This window comes from Rhea pennata, chromosome 2, assembly GCF_028389875.1.
Source record: "Rhea pennata isolate bPtePen1 chromosome 2, bPtePen1.pri, whole genome shotgun sequence".
NCBI classification, from domain to species: Eukaryota; Metazoa; Chordata; class Aves; order Rheiformes; family Rheidae; genus Rhea; species Rhea pennata.
In genome coordinates this window covers 44,225,223-44,251,016 of record NC_084664.1, presented here as the reverse complement: position 1 = coordinate 44,251,016, position 25,794 = coordinate 44,225,223, and the positions used below count along the sequence as shown (strand labels likewise).

Below are 25,794 nucleotides of genomic sequence, written 5' to 3'. Positions count from 1 at the left end.
CCCTATGAGGACTTTTCAAAGTTAGATGAACCATCCACCACAACAGGTGTGATTACATCCTAAGCCACATCTTTTCACTGCTTTCTGACTAACTTCAGGAATGTCCAATTATATCAGAGCACGCAAGACACTTCTGCCACCACAAAACAAAGCAAGACCTGGATCAAGCCTAGTATGCAAGTATAAGGATGAATTTACACACATAAGTAGCCTGTGTGATTGTTTAGAAAAGGACTACTTATATGATTACCTACAAGCTCAAATATATTGTTGATCTGAAAGCTGAGAAGCAGCTTGCTTGAAGTTAGTTAGTTTATGTTGAAAAACAAGAGAGAATGATTAGATATTCCCTTGAGAGATTCTAGATCACAGAGTGGAAGAAAGTAAGCTACGAAGTGTAAGACATTTGATAAAAAACAGACAAGAAAATTCTGAGATTGATTATTAAAAAATCTGGGGGGAAAAAAAAAAAGCATTTCAGCCTGAAAGAAACCTTTATTTAAACTCAGTTTAGAAAAAATAAGAAGATAGGTCTCTTATTATCAAAAATGACGTCCAAAATTCCTGCAATTACTTCAACTCCTTCCCAATATGGCTGATATGAGAAAAGAAACTATTCATTCCAACCAAGGAAAATTCTCATGAGCTGCTCTTCCATACTATCATCAAAATTCTTACTTTAAGCTTCTGTTCTAACTTACTATCCATTCAGAACTATTATCTTTTATACCTTACTCAAGTACTCTTTTCAAAACGTTTACTAGTATTTCTCTCAAATACATCTAATACTCAGCAGCTAAGTTGTATTTCTTGCTCCCCGCTCAGTAAATTTCAAACTCATCCATACGCCCAGTTCTGTACAGCTCTAGTACTCCTTGTCCATCCCTTTTCATATCCTCTGATCAACTCTGCAACAAATCATTTCTCATGCAAAACCCTTCTCACCTTCCACGCTTACACTTCATTTAAAGGCATTTATCCTGATCCTAGGCAGTGCTTGTTTCAGGCATTCTTTTCTGCAAGATTCCTTTCTCTTTATTTTGGAGGGTAATAAACTGTTAAAAATAAAACCCAGAGAGATAACAATAGAGTGCAAATGTCTTATGACCTTTCATCATTGTAACCTTTATTTCTCTCTCTCTCAGTCATCAGACCTGTAGTACACTCTTTGGAGCACAGATTTCCCTTTCTGTTTTTCTATGCAGCACCACACAGACAACTACTGAGAAACAATTACAATACCAAAAAAAAAAAACCACCACCACCACCAACAACCCACCCCCCCCAAATCTGGGGATGGGAAAGAAGGGAATTTTGTCGCCCTTATTAAAAGGATTAAAACAATAATGTACAAGAATGTGGTTATATTCAGCAACAGACATATACTTTCTACTTGAAGTTGTGTTGTCAGTGTTATCACAGGATCCATTAACTACTACAACAAAGAATAAGCATCTGAGGGGTGCCTCACTCAATTTAACCCGAGCAACATTCAGAATGTCTGCTCCATGTACAAAGAATTTAAAGATATGTTTTCATCCCAAAATAGTATGAAAATTTGAAATTTCATTAAACATGTTCTGATATTTTCAAACACTCCCAACATTCCAGAAATTAATAAACATTTAAAACATCATCTCTTGTTAAGATTGTGTTTATTCGCTTCTACTTTAACTTGCTTTTCTATGCTTGATAAGGCCTGTCATTCCTGCCCTTTCTTTGACTGACTCAGCTGACCCTTAATATTCCATGCAAAGATATATACAACAAGTATAGTTTTCCAAGAATGTCAACAGGAAATAATAGAGACTAAAACCACAACTCTCGTGAGGCACTGTCTCAAAACTATAAGATATCACATGCAGTTGCAACTCTTATTCTTAGCTAAACTGGAATTAAGATTTTGTTTTAATTTTCATAACTTGAAGGGACAGGGTGAGCAGTCTTCTTTGGCAAATACACTCGTCAACTTCATGGATTTCTAGTGAACAAGAATGACAGACAGTATTTTTGCCTATTGCCTTACCCTGAATATCATATATGCTTTATGAGGCCAAAACATTGCCTGTAGGCTATCTGAAAGCTCACTACTTACTAGTTTGTAGTTCTGAATACACAGTAGATGCTTTTTGACCAAAGGTAAGTTCTATTTTTCACTGCTGAACTTAATCATATCTACATAAGACATTCTGACGTCAGTAGTTGAAAAATAACCTATTTTCTGTGTGAAAGTAACCCCAGGGTAATGTTCATAATTCATATACTATATAAATATTTATACACATGCATAGGCAATATGGTATGACCTCTTAAAGTATTAGATTTATTTACATAAACTGCTAACTGTATTAGTGTTGAATGCAGTATCCAGGAGGTGATTATAATCCAAAACTGCAAAGCAACAACTTAATACACCATTAAGGACATGTAGTTAAAATAACTGCTACTCTAAGTCACATGTTATACTCCCACTAACAACACACTGCTCTGCGCAGCTATCTCTAATACTCTGATACACAAGCTACAACATTAAAAAAACTCTACGGAACACCAACGATACCCTCAGTTGCTGGCAGCAAGAATGACTAACAGACATCGATAGGTGTCTCAGAAAGGAGGGCAAAAATATGAGAATCAACAATTATTATTTATAACTGCTAAAAGAAGATACAAATCTCATCTCGAGAAGAGGCCGCAACGACGTCACACCAGCCTCTCCTTTACCAGGAGGAGCCGGAAGACAAAGAACACAGACCACTGCCCTAGGAACTCTCCCCTCATTCACGGACAGCAAAAGCGGTTCCCTAAAGATTGCTTTAAATGCCATCAAATAGCTTGTGACCAGCAGCTGCTGGCACATCTGCATTTCTCCATCTTCCCCACCTGCACTAAATGAACCTCACCAGGATCGCACAACACAGAACCAGCAATTCAACCTGACAGAGTTTAGCAATGGAGAACTGGAAATAACTTCAGAGCAAATAAATGGCAATCTCAGCCTCAAAGAGCTAAATACCAGGCAACTCAAAACAGATATTCAACTCTTTGAAAGTCAGAGGATATACATTAATGGTAGACGGCTTCCTGAAAGAACTGAGCTTGAAGAAATTATGTCGAAGGAGGAACTTAGATACTTTTCTCACCATCGGGCAAGGAATCCCCTAGCACAGAAGCAGCATAAAGAGAGAAGCGATGATCCAAATTTGATAGGGAATGTGTGAGGGGGGTAGTGATAGGACTTAAGTGTAGAAATAACTGATGAAGAGGACTTGGATCATAAATGCAAGTCCAACACTTCCAATGGTCCAAAAAATAGTACAAAAGGATAAAGACAGATTTTCTCCTTTTTTTCTACAAGATTAAAGTACTTCCATCCTGTACGTGTTAAAACACTATCAATCCAAGGTCTGAAAGAACAATTTTCCTCCTTAAAATGGGTCATCGCCACCACAATATAATACTTGTACATCATCACAAAAGCTTCAAAGAAGCTATCCCATTGTTCAGCCTTCCGCAGGTAGCTTGGTCCATTTTCTTGTCATGGATATTAGTGCCCTTGTCCTGCAATGATTTAGAAACACACAGGCCTCCTCTATTTAAGCCAATATTTATTAAAATTCTATAATTACGCTATGCTATGTTCATATATTTATTCTTGATGAGGAAAACAATTTGAAATTCAGGTTCCTAACTGGAAATCAATATAATCTCTAACTTGAGAAAACTAAATCAGAAGACTAGACAGAACACAGATAACCGATCATCAAGACTGTCACCTATGAGCTCTGAACTACCAATATCATTTTTTAAGATCTATACATAATTATCTCTAACAGGTAAGAGAATCAAAATTAAGATAGTGCTTGTAGGATATGGCAACCTGGCTGAAATTGATATTCATTAGAGTACTCTTTTCATGAATAGGAGCATTTGGACTCTGTGGTCTTTATCAGAGCCCCAGCTGGTAATGGTTGAAGGTTAATGCCTTACCCCATTCTGTTCAATTTTCTGTCCTAATTAGCCCTCCAAATCTATAGCTGTGAGCACCAAGTGTCTGTGCTCAAAAGAAACTAATTAATGCTAGCAAATTAGATCAAGTCCAAAGATCCAACAGCCAAACTCTTAAATGCTCCTTGTTAATAGGAAGTGTAGCTGTCAATAACTGCTGTTGGTGGCTATAATGAGGCCTCTTTCTTTCACTGAAAGTGATTTCATTTCTCTTTGTCCTTGTAAAAGCTGTTCCATTCCCTAATAATAATTAAAAAAAAAAAAAAAAAACACACACACACACACACAACTAAGTTGCAGTGGTAAAGCTAGCAGTCTGACCCATTTCTTGTGATCAGCTGGGTTGAAATGACATAGAAGAAAAAAATAAACATATATCAAATAGGGTGAGTTCCCTCCCCAAACATTTTCGTGGAAGTCCTAATACTATATAAGATACTTAAATTTCCATCACCAAGCACACAACATGGTCTTATACTTCTTTTCTATAAAAATCCCTTAAATTAAGAGGTTAATGCTGGAAGTACCATTAAAAAAAAAACCACAAGATCTAGATCTCATTTCTTTAAATTTTAATTTACATATAGCTGTTCTCTCTACTCATTTTGTTGGAGCAAAGCTCAATGTACCATAGTCCCTCTAGAGACTGTATTAATTCACATAGTTAAATGTGATGAGAATAAAATGTTCATTGGAAGTATATAAACTATTTTTCCAAAACAAAAGCTATCATGCACAAGAATGTTATATAAAAATGCATCTTACTCTCAGAAAAACTAACTGAGAAAAAAAATCTAGTAATTTATGACTAGTACTAGATTCAGCTGTACACTATCAAAACATCTCAAGTAATTTAAATAATGGACAACAACAGCACAACTCTAATTTCAGTAGCTTCAGGTAAGGTCACAGTACCACACCAAATACGACTGTAGATATATTTTAAGATACAAATAATAAATACAGCAGCAGAGGATCAAATTTCTTGCTTTTTCTACCTGCAGTTTTGTTGCTGGGTTGAAATAACATTCTTGAGTTATATTTACCCTCCTCACAAAAGTTAAGTTGCAGATAGTAAGGCAGAATTCTTTTTTCACTCTAATAAAAAAGGTTATGCCAGTCTCAAAATCTACTGATTCCTCCAATGTAGCCTCTATAGTTTGGCATCAAACTGAACAATACATAGAAGTAAATTTAAGGGAGTTTGATTACAGCAGCTTAATAGAAAAAGGAATCAGGAGCTGTTAACTCACGGATTTTCATCAATTATCTTGATCTTTTTGCTTGGTTCAATTAGAAAATCATTGTATTCCTGTACATTCCTAAAATATGCAAATTTTAAAAAAACTGTAAAGACTGTACTTTCACCATGATACAAAGTAGGCGAGCAAAATTCTGTTACGAATCGTGTTATTTAATTTAAATTTACTTCAAGCAAAAAGATTGATGAAACTTTTTTTAAATATGAGCTGTCACAATTTCCCATCACTATTAGTCTTCGCATCTGCCAGTGTCAAACACAGAATCATGACTGCAAGTACTGAGAGGTTAGTTCGTCCCAACATGATATGAAGTTTTCATCAATGAACAGAACTTGATCTGCATTACAAAGGAAGTGAGCAACATTTACTCACAACTGAGTAATATCAAACTGCAATTTGCTAAGTACTTCACACATTTCCTTATCTGCACATCTGAAAAGAGAGCGTAACAACTTTTTTTTTTTTTTTTTGAGGAAGAAATTCCAAAAGCATTCTTGGGCATTTAAATAAGCAGCATCAAAAATGTAGCTCAATCACAGGAATTACTTTGTTTTTATGGGCCTTGATGTGTCAGGTGTAAGGGTCATGGTCCAGAGTACGTGGCCCCTACAGCGACAGAAACAATGTCAGTGACAGGACTGTTGAGTAACTGCACATTATCAAAACTCTGGTTGACATTGGCCATGCTCTACTGTAGGGAAGCCTGCAGTAGTGTTGTGTCCCATCATTTTCACTAAGTATCAACATGAGCCCTGAGGAGAAGAGGGCTAATGGAGAAACTGGAGGATGGGAGGAGGAGGAAGGCTGCTTGGAAATGTCCTTTTCCAGCCACACTTTCCAAAAACGTCTTTTAAAGCACTGCCAAGTGAATCCACAGTTTTTTTAATTACATACTTTGTACGGACAACAGAACCACTGTAAGTTTGTTCCAGGGAAGGTCCTCAATTCAGCACAGGTAGACACATTATCTTTTTTTTGTTTCCCTTCAATACAAAAACAAACAAACAAGCCACGCTTGTCTCTTTGACCAAGCAAATGGATTCCTCTCATTGCAAGTTTTAAATGAAAAACGGTATCACATTCTCATCTTCCAAGTCGCTATCAAGATCAGGTCTTCAAATATCCAAATTGCTTCCATTACTTCACTGACTTCCTCATAGCAAAACCATACCTTTATTTACCCTGGAAATTACATATAGCTCAGCTATACATTCAGCTAACTAAATCCTGGGAACTTTACAAATGAGTTGTAATTACAGATGTCACTTGCAAGTCATTCTTACTGGCTTTGAAAGCTCCAAACTCAGATCATGCATCACATACTAGACACCAAAACTTTGAAGAAACAAAATTGAGTGCGAGTTGAGTGCTAAAATCCCTTGTCACAAAAGCAAGATTCTTCTAGCAAAAAAGCTAGGGATGTGAAGGGCACCTTTGAGGGGAGTGTTGATTTATAACACAACAAATGAACAAAATGCAAAGCTTGATGACTAACTTGATCTGAGCACCTTCTCTTCTGGAATCTCAACTTCAGAGGGCTTCCTCACAGCCAAAACCTGTAAAAATCAGCTGACCATTTCTGATTTTGCTTTCCAAGACAAGTAACTCAAATCACACTGAGCTGAGTGAACTTTACTTAGTATACTAACAGTAAAAAGTATTATAATTTGTATAGTTCTGTTCAAGAAATAGGGTCTTCTGTACCTAAACCTGTCAAGTCTAAGAATCATTAAACTGCGGAATATGTACTCCTGAGAAATGGAACAAACATTTCTGTATGTATGATTAAAATCAATGAAAGCTTTTTATTTATTTATTTTTAAAAAGTGTTTGTTCCCAGTTTCAGTGTTAACCAGTTGAAATTGCCTAAGTTTTGCTAAGCTGAATATAACCCTTCCAATGAAAAAGGCTAACTTCAGATTCCTGAAATTTGCTATAACTTTAAGAAATTCACTCAAGTTTAAAATTTTGTAACTGGAAATTACAGTCAAAAACTTGAAGAGCTATTAAGAGGAAAGCATTTTGTTTAAGAAATCATTTTACAAAAGCAATAGACAGATACAGTTAACGGCAGATAACCAGTCCTCTTTCACTTTGAACGAGCATGTTTACCCTTTAAACAATATTATTTTTATAGCAATTTTCACTAGAAAAGTGATTGAAAGTTGCAGCTTAAGCTCATATATAAAATTAAGATGCATTAAATTCTCGATAAACATGCAGCAGTCACTAGAACATTACTGCAACAATCTGAAAAAGAGGTAAAAGTAAATTTAAATAAAATGAAATATGTCCAGGCACAAAACCTCAAATGTTATACGAAAAATTACTGAATAGACACATTTTCATTTTTATTTCACCCTTAAGGTACAATGGCACCCTAAGACACGAGCGCTTCAATGGGTCAGCCATTTAACTGTGCTAGGGTAGTAATATCACCTCTATAGTTAACAAAACCCCCCCCCTTTTTTTTTTAATCCTTGGGGGAGGTTTTCCCTGGATTCTCCTGCACACATGCTGGACAGCCTGTCACTACTTGGATTATTAGCTCCGATCAGCTCACAGCTCTAGGTGGTATAGCTTCAGGCTAAGGCAATGGACTGTATACAGATGGACCCCTGTGCTCATGCAGAGCACTACTGAATGTATTTGGGCTCCCCATAGGGACAGATATGAACCTAGTGTGATCAAGTAAATTGTAAAGACCCATACTTGTAGAATAGCTTTGTTTCCTATGATACCAGTGCATTCACTACAATTTCCTAAAGACAAAAAGAAACAAAGATATATTAATAGAGATGTTCAAACAAAATCAATGTAAATCAGAAAAAATCTTATACTGACAGCAAGTTAAATGCATACCTATGCCACTTAGTGTAAACAGCAAAATTTCACACATGAGTGCGCACTCTGTAGCACACAGATCAAATCTCAGGAGTTTTGATTACTTAATTATACAGCTTATGCTCAAAGCTTATAATTGCTTATAGCATAAAGAGTACAGTCTATTTACTCTGATTAACACCAATCCCTGCGTACTAACAAGACAAACTTATTCCAGGAATAATTTCACAATGGATTTAAGAGATGATAAATTCTCCTGTTCTCAAAACTACTTAAGATTGATTTCCTGTGCCTTGTTTTCCCTCCAATGTATATTAAAAGGTGTGTAACAAAATAACCAAAAATGATGTTACTGCCTCCTCCTTAGCACAGATATGAATTTTGGTCTTGTTCATCTATTTGATAAAAACTGCACTAGAAATACTCAATTTCCACCTCTAGGTTCCACACGACTTCCACAAGCCTCGTTTTCCAAAAGATGCACTCTATTCAGGAAGAACGGAAATTATAATTTTGCCTAATAACACAAAGAAAATTAATTCTGATAGTATTTTTTCTTTAAAAACAATGGAGGAGTTGCAAGGGAATAGTCAACAACTCACTGCTCAAGAATCTCCAATACTGCTTTCTGCCAGAGAAGCTTAAGAGACTGAAACCAAATTCCTCTTCCTACTTGGAGAAAGTTCAAGAGGAGAAAAGAAAAATGCCAGAACAAAAACAACCTCCCCACACAACTTTGGTCTAACCCCAACGCTAATGAAATGAAAATAAACCCTATACAAATAGCTCTTACTCAAACAGTTGTTTGAAAATATGCTGGTACATTTTTGCTAAATTTGACTCTGAAACATTTGTCACTCAAGGGACAGCCTCACACTTTCTTTTATGATCTATCTGTCAGGGATCACGAGACCCTATGAAATCAGACTGAAACACAGAAATTCTCACTGTAACTTCTTCAGCAGTGGTTCTCCAGTAATTCTGTTTTCTTACCTTTGTTTCTGCAATATTAGTTGTGAATGCTTCTATGCTTGTTTTCTGAGATGGTCTATTCCTCTTCTCAGATTCTCTTTTATTGGTAAAGGTATCTCATCTCAATCAGAATGAGCTATCTCTCCATGTAACTTACAAGCATCTAATGACCTTTTCCTAACTTCCTAGGGCCTAACTTCCTCCTCCTGCAGCATACTTTCTTTGAATCTCTTTCCAGTGTTTTTTTCTGTTTTAGAATCTAGAGGCCAACTAGCAAGGGCGCTCTACTGAAAGCACGTCACTTGTATGATATACATGACATATATTAGGACAACTCTAGAGCTCAATTTCTTCTCACTCTTATGTCCTTCTTACAGCAACATTCTTGGCTAACCTGGATATGTAAGTAGTTCTACCTTTCTGGTACTTCAAAAAAGTTCCAAATTCCTTCCAGGAATATATGAATAGTAGAGTACCAGTAGTTAAATTTTGATATCTTACTTTGAAGACTACTCGACCTTTCAAAAGAAAATGAAAACATGCAAAGGCAGATACATCAACTTATTTCAACTTCTGTCTAACAGGGCAGTCATTAATATATTGGGAGATGGAGAAGAAAGCAGCTAGCAGGAAGTATTTAAATAAATCTGTTATTTTTAAGGATGGTAGGAGGCCCTTCCTGAAGGCTCGCATGAAGCAATTCCATTTTTATAAATACAGTACTTACAGGAATATAATTCTCATGTTGTTCTGTCATATTCCAGACAGAGATGTGAAAAGTTCTCCATCAATCATACTAAATTCCACAGCTCTCGAATACAAGTTATGTTGGAAAACAGTCCACATCACAAAACAGCCAAAGCCAACGTGACAGTTTCATATGCTGGTTTCACAGCGAACGGTAAGATGCGGATCATACATATTAATTCTCTGACTACTTGACTTCAAAAGAAAAGGATTACATTCAGAATGCAAAAGTGAATACATCTGATCTCCGATGAATATTTGAATCTTACCTTGCACTTTATCTGAACACCGTTCCTTGGCCTTTTCTCTCATTATTTGTGGAATCAAAACATCTTTTTCTACATGTCTCAGCTTAGAATTCTCTGTAAGAGAGCAAAAAAAAAAAAAAAAAAATGTTTTCTTCCTCTACATCAGGAAAGTCAATCTACATAAACAACATAACACTGTTATAGAAGACACACTGTATCCGTTACAAACTAGCAGCAGAACATACTGTGGAAGCACTACACCTGGATCAAAAGGCAGGGAAGTCCAAGATTTACAACTGATCAGATACCAATATGAACATTATCCTGAATATTCCTTTTCTGCTCATCAATGTGCACAATAAACCAAAACCAATGGAAAAGATTCTGGTAGCACATTCTAATTTCTTTCTTACTAATGTACTGTCTCAGTATAACCAGCACAAAAGTTGAGAATTACATTGCAATTCAGGATACTATTTTTTTTTTATTCGTGTTACCTTTAAGCACAAACTATGGCTCTTTTATTCACTGTCACAAAGCTGAGAAATGTAACACGTATTAGAGCACAACCTGAAATTTTTATTACTATGTGGAAGCCTTAAGTTCTTTAAAACACACCCATGCCCTAGTAGCTGCTTAAATACACAGTCTGGGAGTTTCTTCATTGTGAAACTAAACTTAACAAGAACAAATGTTACTGCCTGAATTCGACACTTAAAATACTGGTGCAGTTTTCATTCAGTTCTCTCACAATAGAATTCAGCACTCAGAGCACAGTTAGTAGTTTTGGATATAGTTAAATATCATGGACCACTTAGAAAAAAAGGATTGCATTTTGAAATCCACTCCCTTCAAAATCTAAAGAGATCAGAATTCATCAAGCATAGCTTTACTTCCTCACTTTTTAGTTAAAAACATTTAATGTATATTCATTCAGAATATTTTATAGTCTTATACAGTAATACCAAAAACCTCAGTTTCCATACTATTTAGCTTTTAATATTGAGGTTATCCTTCAATATAGCATCAGCTGTGATGCTCAAATTACCAAATTACTTTATACGGTCAGACATGCTATTACTCCAAGCGACAATTATCTCATTTAAAATTTCATATTAAAAAAAATGAAGAAAATTAAATGTGATGTACCAAAGGTAAGGAAGCTTAAGCAAAGCCTAGTGTACCTTGCTGTTTCAACTATTATTTATTTTCAGAGTACCTGCTGTTACTTGTAGATCAAAAGACAATGCAGAGACTAACATTTCTCTCTAGTCAGTCCTACCTTACCATCTTCTAAAATTTGCTAAGGCTGTGGGGTTAGACAATATTGAATCTGTGATATTACTACAGGAATTCGGTAACAAAGCAGAAGATTACAATAAGCAAACTACAGAATCAGAACTAAACACTCATCTTTCATCTGAAATCTCTTATTTGGAATTTCTACATCAAAAGAAAGAAAACAAAAATATCTTCTGTGAATACAATAAAAATACCAAACAAATAGCTCAAGACTTAGATTTGCTTTTATGCTCTTAATTTTCATAACTGAGATAACACATTCACAGATAAATATTGTTCATTTTAGCTTTCTTCAGAATATCAGTACAAGTACTGTACTGTACAGAAAATGTTTACTGTTATAGACCGCGCAAAGCAGTCAATTTTTTTTTAAACAGGTTCCTAAAAAGCAGGACAAGTCAGTTCAGCTGAACAACACGGCAAAAAACAGCACCACAAAGCTATACTATTCAACTCCACTTTGAGTAACTTCAATCAAAACAAGCTGGCACTACTGCAGCCCTTGCCTCTCCCAGTGCCTGTGATGCTCCTTCCCCTCTGCCCATTCAGATATGTTCTGCAGCCCTGTGATGAACTAGGAAGATGGAAGCTAATTTGGTTTAAAGGTAAAGACATTTTTTAGCAGGCAATTTTTCAGCTACATATAATACATATAATCCAGCTCACTATACAACTTCATAAACGGCCCAAGAGTGGGAATTGTGAGAGGCCAGGAACAAGCAGAGGGAGGACTATGGCTTTCATCAACAACACTGGCTTAAACAAGCTCGAAATACAGCCTAAACATTCCCTCACCCCTCAATAAGTGCTCAGGGTAGGCAAAGACTAAGCTGATCTATAGGTCTGGATACAAGTAAACAAGAGGGTTGCTAGCTGCACCAAAGGGAAGATCTAGAAGCACCCCACTGCCCTCACCCACCCCAATCACATCAGCACTAGTACCAATGTAACCATCCAGTGAGCAGCCAGTTCAAGGCAGAAAACTAACTCAAATACATATAAAAAAATGTTTCTCAGATGGTCTACACTTTTAAAGTAACCTGATCTAATTATCAGAGTTCTAATAATTACTTCATTTACTTAAGAAATGAAGAAATACCTCAAAAATACTTGACTATCAGTATCTAACTAAGCAACTTAGCTAGCAGGTGGAGGAATACCAAATCATACTAGGACTACAGTAGTATTATCTGCTCCTCAGGCCAGAAGTCAGTGTGGACATTTCTATAATAACTGTGCCTCCAAATTTAAGCTCCAGTTATATATAAGGAAGCATCTTGCCTAGCATAATGTGGCATACTTCCCTGTCTCAAAAAATCATCTTAACTGCTGGATTCAAGTGATGCTACTGAAGAAACATACATGCAAAACCTCAATTAAATGAAAAAGCGTATTTCACACTGACTTCAGATATGATAAAAAATTCAACTTCTAGCACATTACTTTTTGTCAATATATATGATACTCCATAGAATCATAGAATCAGTATGGTTGGAAGGGACCTCTGGAGATCATCTAGGTCAGCCTCCCTGCTCAGCAGGGTCACCTACAGCATGTTAGACAGGGTTACATCCAGGTGGGCCTTGAAGCCCTCCAGAGAAGGAAACTCCACAACCTCTCTGGGCAACCTGGTCCAGTGCTTGGTCACTCTCACAGTGAAGAAATCCCCCCTCAGTCAAGACGAACTTCCTGTGCTTCAATTTCTGCCCACTGCCTCTTGTCCTGTCACATGGGACAACTGGAAAGAGTTTGTCCCTGTCCCCTTGGCACCCTCCCTTCAGGTACGTACACACGTTGGTAAGATCCCCCCTCAGCCTTCTCTTCCCCAGGCTGAAGAGGCCCAGCTCTCGCAGCCATTCCTCATAGGGCAGATGCTCCAGTCCTCTGATCATCTTTGTAGCCCTACACTGGACTCTCTCCAGTACCTCCATGTCTCTCTTGTAGTGGGGAGCCCAGAACTGGACACAGTACTCAAGATGAGACCTCACCAGGACTGAGTAGAGGGGCAGGATCACCTCTCTTGACCTGCTGGCAACACTCTCCCTAATGCACCCAAGGCTACCATTGGCCTTCTTGGCCACAAGGGCACATTGCTGGCTCACGGTCAACTTGTCATCCACCAGCACTCCCAGGTCCTTCTCTGCAGAGCTGCTCCCCAGCAGGTCAGCCCCCAGCTTGTACTGGTGCCTAGGGTTATTTCTCCCTAGGTGCAGGACTCTGCACTTGCCCTCGTTGAACCTCAGGAGGTTCCTCTCCGCTCAACTCTCCAGCCTGTCCAGGTCTCTCTGAATGGCAGCACAGCCCTCAGGTGTGTCAGCCACTCCTCCCAGCTTGATATCATCAGCAAAAAAAACTCCAAACTGAATTTATCAAACCACAATGTTGTTTGATTAAGATTTTCTTTGTATTAAATAATCCAAAAGTGGAGTCCTCTATATCAAGAGGTCTTTGCATAGCCAGAAAACGTAGCAGATCATATAGAAACTAATTTGGCCTGGGAAGAGTAGCTGGATTTCCCCTTTTGGCACAGGCCACTAGAAGTAACCACAGTTCCCACGACAGCAAAGACACTAGACTGCAGAGAAGAGAACTTCAAGAGCACAAGCAAACAGGAAGGCAAACGAATGCTAAAAAAGAAACAGGACAAGGGCTTCCTCCAAACAAAGAGAAGATCTGTTAACCCTGAGCAGTCAAGGAATTATGAAGTTTTGGTTTTGCTCCCGTTAAGTACCTTATTTTCTTTTAGATTATTCAAAATAAGAAGTGCATAAGAAAGAGACAGCAATAATTAACCATGCTGTTGCTATCAGCAGCTCAACGGGGACCACAACACACTTGTGCTCTATGGAAACTCCTCCTTTTTAGTCCCATGTTTTCAGACCTGCAGAGGTTGAAAGGAAAATGCATCAAAACATAAGGCAGTGTTCAATAAGAATCAAGAAGAGAGTTACAACAGTAATTCAAAGGTAACTTACACAGGAAGCAACAGTAACATAATAAAGAACATTTGTGATCTTCACCTACAGTTTTCCAAAGAAAGTTTGTTGGTAAATACCAGTTTTTAAAACCATGAAAAAAACAAACAATTCAAATCATCTTACAGTGTCTTTTTGGTAGTTTTGTGTGTCTGGATGCAACCACTTCACCAAACAGCTTAAATGTTCAGTTTGGGAAATATTATATCTACTGATGAATTCTAATTGTAATATCCAAAGTATTTTAATAGTTCTTCTTGCTTTTAAACTACTGTTTTACACTTAAATAGTACTTTTTACTCTAGGATCTTAAACCAATTTAGAGAACTTGTTTTCCCTAGCATCTGTGCAAAAATATTAAAGAAAGACAAGGAACAAATATTAACTGCAGCTAGATGAATCTGTTTGCATGTGGAGCATCTCTTATGGCAATGTACAAGCACTTGGAAAAAGATCATCAGTCCAACCTAATCAGCTCTGCAGTAACATCATATTGCAAGAACTTTCAAAGAAACAGCACCTCAGAAGCAAGATTTCATCACAAAACATGAGACAGCCAGTCATGATGTGAAACCATCAATTCCTTTTGCCTTTCTTCAACAGTATCACAGCTTCCAGAACAGTAATTGGCTTCTTTCCTTTTTTAAAAGTTCATTATTCTACACTAAGAAAGGTATTTCCTATTCTAATACCAGATTTGTTGCAGATCAGTCACTACGGAATCTGCATTACAACACTGCTGCATTGCCAACTGTTTTATTTTCTTCTCAAAATACCTACAAAATTATCTCTACAAAATATTTGGAAAATATTCCACATGCAAGAAGTCTGTTTTCCTACAGTTTACCCTTCCCATTTGACATTTGGTATCTTCGGTTGCCATCCACATTCTCCATCTACTTTGTCTGGTCTTCCAGAGAGGCTATTTGCGATGACCACGGCTTTTGGTTGCAACGTGGGTAACCCACAACCTCTCTCACTGTCCAATAGGCCAAACAAATATTAGCAGCATCTCATCCTCCTCCTCTCCACAGTCATACATTGGGAATGCTTATTAGAGTAACTTACGTGCTTTGGAGATGGTCCTTTTATCTTGCATTCTGTTGTAATTTACTATTACCAACAAAAGTTACAAGGGACAGACTAACGAATGTAAGCTAACTTAAAGGGTGCTTCTTTTGGAAAAAAACAGACTAAATACAATTAACAGTAAAATGCAAATATTTTGTACAAATATACACAGAGGCCAGAATTTAAAACCAAATGCAGTCTTGCAGGTGTTAAAGCATCAAAGTTACCAACTCCTAAAAATGCAAATAAGTAGTGAGCCAAGGAATCAGTGTAGTAAAACTACTGAATTTTTCCTGAAGACAGAAAGAGATCAGACATTGCAGCATATCACAACTCCTTGTGGAGATGAGCAACAGAATATATGATAAAAAACAGGTCAAAACCATAAACTGATAGTTACCAGAGTAAAACAATGAAGGGAAGAAAAATTACAAATAAAGTGAGTGCTTGGGGGCAGGTTTAGCTCAGTTGGTTAGAGCATGGTGCTGCTAATGCCAAGGTCACAAGTTCAATCCCCATATGGGCTATGCTGAGGGTTGGACTAGAAGATCTCCAAAGGTTCCTTCCAACCTTACCATTCTATGATTCTGTGAAAGAGAGAGCATACCACTTTTTTCTTCTCCATACCACTGCAGCCCAGTGTAAAGAACTAACAGATATACAAACAGAACTAACAGAGAGAGTCTGTACTAGCTTGCCATATTAATTAGGTGACTATTACGAAGACAAAAGTTTTGCTAGAGCAGTGTCCTGAGAAAAGTCACATTATTTTCCCTCTCCACTCAACACAGTTATCACTAACCTTATTCACCTTTTTGTCACTACATCTTGCTGGTAGTTTATGGCTCTGCTCTCATCTCCCATATCGCCTTCAGGTAGCAGGGACACAGATAACATGCAAGAATTGAGATAAATAAGCATGCAGAAAATCTGGATGGGAATCCTTGAAAGTACATTCTACTGTCAACTGAATAACCCTGTTTAATAAGAAGAGATTTCAGAAGCTACTTTTTAAATGAAAGTTATTCATTTCAGGAATCATGGTTGCCACTCGCCAAGTACTTTCAGCTGCCACACAACACAACTAAAAGCAGCAGTTCTACAGTTGACCATCTTCCTCCCTCCACCAGTTAATTCCTACCACCATGCTACCTAATCCCATGTTTCAGAGCAAATGTTTGCAAACCAATGCAATTTGAGAACTGATATGGATGGAAGCTAACAGGACAAATAGGAGAGAGAAGGAAGAAAAAAAGCTACTTTCAACTGAATCAGCTCTCAAAACTGATTCATTTTATGGCTCCTCAATTCTGCACTCTGGGTAGTACTGCAGGTTTCACTTCCGCATATGCAACTTAAGGCACTCCTCAAATTGCAGCCATAAGCACTGTGAATTTCTCCTCTCCTCTCCAATCTTCTGTTTTGGTAAATAAAAGTAGAAAAATACAGATTTGTCCATACAGACATTTATGGAACCCTCATACCTTTAGCATCCAAAAGGAAGCATGTCAAGAGATTCTAGCAACACTGGTTTTGGTAAAGGTAATTGTCATTAAACAACTAGTAATTTGGATTTTCTTAGTACATTTTATCTATCCCTACTAAAATAAAGACAAAAGTAGTACTTTAAACATTTCAGATGTTTCATTAAGCAACAGAGGATAAATGAAAAGCAGGGAAAGTTTTAATGAATGTTAGATTTTAATATTTACAGTCATCTGTTATAACATTTCACTTCTTTCTTTAAGCCTCACTTATATCAACCTTTGTATTTCAGCTATGTTATTTACAGTGAAAAATGCTATAGTAAGAGTTCAGTCCAGGTACAAGAATCAAAGTTATTACAGGTAAAGGAAGAAAAAAAACACATACAAATAATTTCTATCCTTTATTTGCACTGTGTTTAAAGAAAATATTCTAGAAAGCTGTAACACAATTCTTTTCCTGGAAAAGAAGATCTTGCCTTCATCTGTGACCATCCTACTTCCCTAAGTTTACCAGCCATTCTCTCCTTTTTTTCCAAATATATAGTATAAGCATTTAAAGATGCTATGACAGGATAGACAATGAATAACAACTTTATAGCTATTTAAGTTATATAAGTGCATTAGATTCAGAGATTTTGTTACTTTTCATATCACTTAAAAAATATTTCTACATGTAAATCCACTCCCATTTCATCCTAAAGTTTTGTTTTGTAACAATTTGCTGTGATATAATTATAAAACACATTGAAAAGTATAGTTTTATTAGTAACAGAAATAGCAATATAATGTTAATTGTAGGCTTACATTCCTTTCATAATTAGACTACTGGCTCTAAAGGTTCATTTTCTTAAACAAAACACTTCCAATTTATTTTAGTATTCTTGTAAAAACGTTTTCAATGAATAAAGGTAATTGTATGCCTCTATACCTCCAGGAAAAAAGGTATTTAACCAAAAATTTTGATCACTTTTATTCTACGTAATTTATCCACTTAGTATTGATAAAACTGCTGCTAACCTTACATTAATTAATGTTAATTAATATATGTGCATCAAAGATACTTACCAAAAGTTTCTATCTTTGAATATTTTGCCAACTACTTAAAACCTCTTTTCTGAGATACTAAATCACACATCAAATCAAATGTATTTGGGGAGAGACTCATTAAAGTCATGTGAGGGGGGGCAAATGTTTTTAAAATTGAAGGCTTTCCTACAATTTTGATTAAAAATAATGCATATCTAAATACCTCTTAAGAGCTAATACTTTAAGTACCCAATTTTGTAACCTGTGGTGGGTTTCTGTGCCCCTAACTGCCAATAATTTCAATGAGGCCAGAGTGACAAATAGTTTCAGCATACTGGTTTCTAACCTCAGACCCACAAAAACAAAGATAATGGGTGCTATGAGTTAAAAACATCCAATGTGAACTTACTGCTAATAGACCAAGATCAAACATCTGTATGTGAAACGCTACTGAGCTTGGAAACTTCATTTTTACCTAGGTGTTAAATCATAAAAGAACAACACAAAAAGCAGTACAATCCAAGTGACATAACATACGTGATATTTTGAAATCCTAATTCAGAAACAAAAGAGGCTGATCAGTGCAGTTTCTCTATGCAGCAATAATATTTTTATTTAAATATATGACTACAAGTTACAGATTTTGAGGTTTTTCTATCTAATATATCATTTTAAATTAAGATGGAGTACAGGGATGACAATACCAGGGAAAATTTCCAAAGCTTTAACTTCTCACCATTCTATCATCACCTCAAAGTCAATTTTCACCTTTTTCACTGGCTGAATTTGTTATCTTACATTTTGCTTTGGGGCTCATGTGTTCTTGCAATATGGCAGTACCGGATTACAAGAGCAGCGACAAGCCCGTTTGCTAAAAATGAACGATGGCTATATTACAGCAAGTCTGTAATATCTAGAAAAAGTAAAAGCAGACCAGAGAGAGCATCCATGTTTGTTAATTACACATGCATTGCAACTGCCCCTGTATCTACTGAACAGTAAGCATAGCCAAGCCTAAAGTTACTTCTGAAGATCTCTGACACAGGCAGATTTTTACACTTTCGATCACATAGCAAAGCCACTTACAGGACCTAAAGGATGCGCTAGGGCTTAATACTTATTACTGAAAACAACGCAAGTTCATTAAAACCTAGCCTGAACTACAGTTCAGGTATGACAGACCTGCCAGTTGCAGAAAACTTAGGGTGTGAGCAACCTAGAAGGGGAAAACAGACAAACAAACAAAAAAACCCAAATCCCTTCTGACAATCATAGATGAGGTTTCTGGACCTCATTCACCTGGAATTTCTACACATATGATTTTAATCCGCAATCAGCACATGTAACACAAATGAACAATGGCTTAAAAACGTTGGATGTGATCAGAACACATCAGTAATAATTCCGCCTTTCAAAAGTTACAAGGAATAAGATGTTCTGGCACAGAAAAAAAAGGTTGAAAGCCTTTGGGTTACATTAGCACAAGGACTGCAGAGGTTACTCTGGATTTTTAACTCTAAAGAATTCTTTCAGACTCTTCGTATTGTAAAATTCTTCAGAATGTCCCAATACAGTAGCTTTTTTTTAAAAAAAAAAACAAAAAACAAAAAACAAAACAAAAATTTTTTTTTTCCCAGAGTAGTTCTCTAAAATATGCTGTCAAGCAATTTCAGGAAATCACAACGATCATTTCCCTGTAGGTTCCCAGTACAGACCAAAGACATTAACAGTATCACAAAGACCATTCTGATCCAATTCCCTTCTCAATGGTTGCATAATAAGTTCTTAGTTGCCTGTGTTATCTAAGAGCAGCTAAATTAAAAGGTGAGACTATTCTTTCTTTTACTTATATATCTTTCCCATTTATGTTCAACACTATTATAGCTGCCTATAATTATTTTTTTTCTTTCCTATCTTTTCCAGCTATAGAATAACTTCCTTTACTATCATCTTCTAATTCTATCTTACTGCCCATGCCATTTCAACCCAAGTCACACTCAAGTCCAACTGGGCGCAGGCTCAGCTCTCCTTTCACTGATACACTGCTGTATTTAACTACCTAGATCAACACAACCACAAAACAGTCAAAACCAGGCATTTTAAGTAGCTTAAGAAAAGGACTATGACATAAGCCTTCGAGCCCTTTGTTTTTTAGACCCTAAAGATGGCCAGAAGAAGGTGCCAAAACCTGTACAGTGTATTTATATTACTGTCAATAACCTTACTTTTCTCTTCAAGCATTCATGAATCTTTGAAAAGGGATCCATACATCACCATCTGTAAATAACAGCTGTAACCAAATGCATATTAAAAAAGAATTCAGCATTCTACAATGAAAGGTTTGGAAGTGCTGCACACACAAAACAATTTCAATGCTGGACTACAGCACATTCATTATTAAGATAGACAAAACAAAGTAACATAATATAAAATTTTGCCAAAGGACTTATCTCTCAATTCATTTACTAGATGCAATCACCTAATAATACGGCCACAGTTCGTTCTCTATCTGTGCCAGAGAGACTCCTCCCACACAAATCATGTTGTAATTCACAGCTTCCACCTCCTGAGCTTTGGAGGGCTCCTTGATCTTTGCTCCCTGCTGCCTAGTAAAGCCACGAGAATATCTGTGGCCACAAACTGAAGCATCAGCCATGGTAACAACTCACTAAACTGTGATTCTCTCTTTTTTTTCTCATATGTGAGCAAAGAAACAGTTAACAACGATGACATTTAGAACTACCACACCAGGGTATCTGAGCTAACACCTTACTGATACGAGCAGGGCAGCTCACACCTCTCACAGTTATTGTTCCAATTGCTCTACAAAGTCACACAGACATCTCTGCTTTCAGTTCAAATTCTGGTTTTCATCAGAGCAGTAACAGCCAGGGACTGGCCGGGGGAGGGGAGAAGCAGGAAGAAAGTAGGCAAAGATAATGGATAACAAGGTAGCAGATTTAGATAGGTGTCAGTAAGCAATGCTACTGCTTAGCAGATGAGTCTGAGCACTGGTGTCACAGAGCACACACCCTAAGTACATCCTCAGCAGCCCTATCACAGCTAAAACACAAGTACAACATGGATTTGGAGCGACAGGCAATATCATGGCAGCTGTAAATAGAGAAGCTGAACTTTGGAGCTTTTGGAGCTACCCTTTCTGCTATATGCTGAAGGTGAAATAGCTTAAATTAAGCTAGTGTAACTACAACCAACTTTTCCTAAAGGGAAACTGGGACCAAAATTATGTTGTGGGGGAACAACTACCAGCTAAAATCCAGTGATAATTTTTTACAATTTCTTATTTAAAAAAATAACTTAGATGATGCTCCAATCACACCAAAATTTGGTTACTGCATTCATAACTCCTTTGCATGGCCGAGAAAGCCCAGGCTCGGGCCAGGTTTCGGCACTCTCCAGCGCTGCAAGGGCAGGCCGCGGGCACGGCCGCCACGAGCTGCGGGGCCGGACTTCGGCGGCAAGAAGCCGAAGCGCAGATCACCTCAGCGCCGCGCCGCCGCCGCCAGGCTCCCCCCGGGCCGGCGGAGCGGGGCGGGGGAGCCGCGGCCTGGAGGCGGCGGCCGCGGCCCCCCCCACGCCACGGCCCGGCCCGGCCCGGCAGCCCTGCGCCGCGGCGAGCCCTCCAGGGTGCCCTTTACCGGCACCTCCCCCTCTACGGTGCGGGGGGGGGGGGGGGGGGGAGAGGGCGGGCGGCGGCCACCCCTACCTGCTGCGCGGGGGGCAGGCTCCATCTGCGGCTCCACGCCACCGCGGCGGCGGCTGCGCACACCGCCGAGCCAGCCCCGGCCTCCCCACGCGCACGCGCGGCGCGGCCCGGCCCGGCCCGGCGCGGCCCGGCCCCGCCTCCTCCGCTCCCGCCCGCGCCGCGCCCCGAGACCAACGGCGGGCGCGCGCAAGGCGAAGGGGAGGACACGCGCGTGCGCGGACACGCCGCGCCGGGGCGGGGGCCCAACCGCGCATGCGCGTGGTGCTGTGGGCAGGTGGCCGGCGGTTGGCCGTGGTGTGGCGGTGACCGCGTCAGTGTGTGGGAGCCGCGGGGTGGGAGGAGGTACCAGCTCCTCCTGCGGGCCCTGGCCTGGCCTGGCCTGGCCTGGCCTGGCCTGGCCTGGCCTGGTCTGCTGGGCTGGGCTGGGCTGGGCTGGGGAGGCGCCGCCTCCGGCCTCGGGAGCCCTCGGCAGCTCGAGGCTTCTGTAGCAGTGGTCTTGAAGGAGAAGACAGAGCAGTAATAGTGGCCGTTTTTATTTGTTAGTGGGGTGAGTTTCTTCAAAAAATGACTTTCTGGTGCCTAAGCCTTGTTTGATCTCTGCACATATCTGAGATTGAAGCTTGAGGGAGGGAAGAAGGGGAAGGTGTAGTATTCCAGCAGAAACTCAGGCAAAATCATGTTCTGGAAACTGTTGTTAGTGTGCTTCAATCTAGCTAAACAGAGGAGTTTGGTTATTCGAGAGCACAGTTATTTGTGCCTTTTATTTATTTATTTATTTTACCTCTGTCTATGGTTCAGCACAAAGGCCTGTAAGTATCTCCACTGTATAATGTTTTATCAGGGTCTTGTTCTGTTAGGTACAATGACAAGAAGGGCCTTGCTGTCTAATACACAGTAAATGCTGGCAATCTAAATGTGATAGAGAGATGCTTCTGGTATATAATAGAGGAATAAATATGAACTACTAGCTGCCTTGTTCTGTGCAAAGGAACTGAGCTGTAAGCATTATATTCACAGGTAAGTGAGAAGTCCAGAAGTCTTCCCAAAACGCCTTATGGTATAGACCTTACATGTTTCTGGAAGATAACATAAGCAATTTAGAATAAATCAAGAAATTTGATCACAATTATATTTTAATTATTCCTACAATGAGTTTTTATTCAAGTAAAGCTCTGAAGATCAGAGTCCACACTTAGGTGTTCCAGATTTGCACCATTTTTCTCATACAATAATCCAGTCCTTTTATTTGAAAAAAATGATTTTTTCAACTTGTGGCCACACTAAGTTCCTTGTGCTGGTACGTTCACAGAAATTAGTAGAGCGTGTTGTTGGCAAAATCTTCCACGTGAATGCTTTTGGCCTTACTGATCTAGAGCATTTCTGTTAAAGAGTGTGTGTCCTTATGCTTTTTTTAATTCACAAGTTTGATCTCATTTCTTAATGTAGAGTAGAATGTGGATATTATAACTGTTACCTGTAACTTTAAAATCAGTTAATGTTTATACACTGATTAAAGACTTTTAATTGTACAGGGCTAAAAAATGCAACATATCAATTTATTTGTATTTGCTTTATTAAGGTTTGTTGGGCTATGCCAAATGAATATAATGAATATAAGAGAGTATAAAGAAAAGTTACCAGCCCATGTGAGAAAAGTATGTATTTGCAGTGAGAAAATACAAGAAAACATATGGTATAAAAAGGAGTTTTCAGGATGAGAACCGAAAAGGAGACTGTGCATTCGGAACAGTAAGTTGAAATAAATAAAAATGAAATAAATGAACTTAGTTTTATCTCTCTTAGACTTTTGGCTACAGGTTGTTATGTATACTTGCAGAATCAGAACTGTGAAAACTTATTTAAGATGAAGAACTTTAAATGTCAGTTCTGTGTATTTTTTTTATTAATTTGATCATTTTCAGAGACAGGATACCAGGCTTACCAGGCTTGATTTGAATTAGTATTCTAGTATTTCTATTCTTTGATGATGGCAGTGACAAGTATAAAAAGAAAAATCCAGCAGTTTTGTGACTGAGGGCAGGCACCCTCCCCTGCTTCTTCTCCCAGTATCAGGTCTGACAGGCAGAAATAGGATTTTTCTGCAAGTCCTGTTCTTGTGTGTGAGAAAAGAATGGAGAATGCTAAGAACTGCAGGAGGGAAGGCATCTTAGGAAAAGAGAAACAAATAAAAGGGAAACATTGTGTAGAAAACCATTGTTCTGGACATTTGAGGGACTGAAATAATTTCTGAGAAAGGGAACATACAAATGTGGTTCTGATAATAAAATCTGATGCCATTTGGGGTATTTTTAAGTACTGGAAGTGAGAAAGCATCAGAGAAGGTGTTACAGGTGTCATTAGAAATCTTGACAAGTAAATGAGACTGACGTGCAGCAGGTATGGCATAAATGAGAGACTAAGAAACTCTCCAGAAAGAGCTTTAAATTAAGATATATAACTTCCATCTGACTTAACAGTCAGTGGAATGGTGCCAAAAGGTGGTACAGCAGCTGACTCAGCAACACAAGAAAATATTTTTTTGTAGCAATATGAATGAATATAACTGGGACACTTCTCACAGCCAGAAAGGAGGAAGTTACTGTGTTAGATATGTGAAGTGGTAAGAATCCTGTCAAGAATTTTAGTAATGTAGATAAAAAAAAAAAAGAAAAAAAAAGAAAAAAATCTAAACGTTAGGTAAATAAAATTTTTACATGCTTTTAGTAAATTATGGTCTAGCTGTAAATAAAATCATTATCCTATAAAGTGAGAAAAGGGAGATATCCTTCCTTTTGCCACATGAAAGTGCCAGTTATATGAGTTCCATCCTATAGGAGCATCTAAGGGTATGGTTTCAGTTTTAAAAAAGGGGATGGGGAAGCTGGCTTTCTGTAAACATGAAGCCTACTTTGAAGTCTAACTTGGATCTTATTCTCAGCACCAGTTTTTAAATGACATTTGGAGTATATAATTTATATTTAGTAAGAATTTTGTTTAGATACAAATCTTGTCACAAGTTCTGCACACTTGTTAAGTTATTCTGAAATGTGTTGGGTGTTTGCGGTATAGAAGTTCTGTATAAGTTAGTACTGCATGCTTCATTTAGTTGAGATACTCATCCAGAAAACTTGCTTAATTGGGACATCTCCTGGGACATTGATATGGTATCGGTAGTACTTAATACACTCAACTGTTACTTAACAGAGCCATAATAGGACAGCAACTACTGCCTAAATAGTATCTGCTTCTGGTAGTTCAGTGGTGTTTACATCATCTCTCTGTTACAATCTCTTTGAGCTTGTCTGTACAAGGAAAGTTATCCGTACAGTTAATTCCCTGAGAGTACAATGTTGGGAGCTCCAGTGGAAATAAACTGGTCATGGTGGTCACAGTTTTGTACACTGATGATTACAGTGGGGAAAATCTGGTAAATTCCCACATAGTCTTGAAAGATGCTTAAGATAATGGAGAAATTTCGTTTTCAACTTTTTTTCTTATAAAAGTAGAAATAAAAAAATACAGTCATAAGTAGGATTGTATTGCAGTCATTTCTGTGTTTCTAAGATTCATATTGTCATTTGATTAGTTAATCGCCCATCTTCAAAGGTGTGAACATATTTTCACACTTCAGCCAAGACAGTGTTAACAATGAAACTATAGATAGCAATAGAGATTAATTATCTGTTACGCAGGTCTCTGCACCTTGTTCTTACCAGATAAAAGGAGACTGTCTGCACACAGGTGTGATTTTTTTTTTTTAACTCCAAACAATAGCCTTGGTCAAATGAGTTCAAAGGAATATTTTCAAATGACACCTCTTCTGTGTGTTGGCTGTTAACGTTTTTGATCTTGTTTCATAAAATATATTTTCCAGTAAAAGACTGTGATTCTTTGCTAAGCATACCCGTGTGAATTATATTCACTGATAGGTGAGAGATGTGGGGGAACTCTAAATGAAAATTAACATTTAGAGTCAAAGTAAACATTTCCTTCTGTTTTTAAGAGAAACATACTTATATTGAAGCCACTATACAGTTGTTCAGGGCCTTGTTTGCAATTGTCTTCTGAGATTTTTCACTGACTAGAAACATCTCTTTCAGAAGAGAGAAGAAGATGGAGGAGGAG

At 38.0% G+C, this 25,794-nt stretch overlaps 1 protein-coding gene across 1 annotated transcript in view; it reads right to left on the bottom strand.

Annotated features, from left to right (window-relative positions):
• The window catches only part of CMC1 (C-X9-C motif containing 1), a 42,434-nt gene extending 20,656 nt beyond the window's left edge, over positions 1 to 21,778 (bottom strand). The window contains exons 1-2 of the mRNA XM_062569348.1: positions 21,670 to 21,778; positions 10,103 to 10,195 (exon numbers count right to left, since the gene is read on the bottom strand). Of these exons, the coding sequence (XP_062425332.1) occupies positions 10,103 to 10,195; positions 21,670 to 21,694 (118 nt within the window). The 5' untranslated portion in view covers positions 21,695 to 21,778. The remainder of the gene's footprint in view (positions 1 to 10,102; positions 10,196 to 21,669) is intronic.
• Positions 21,779 to 25,794: the final 4,016 nt, after the last annotated feature.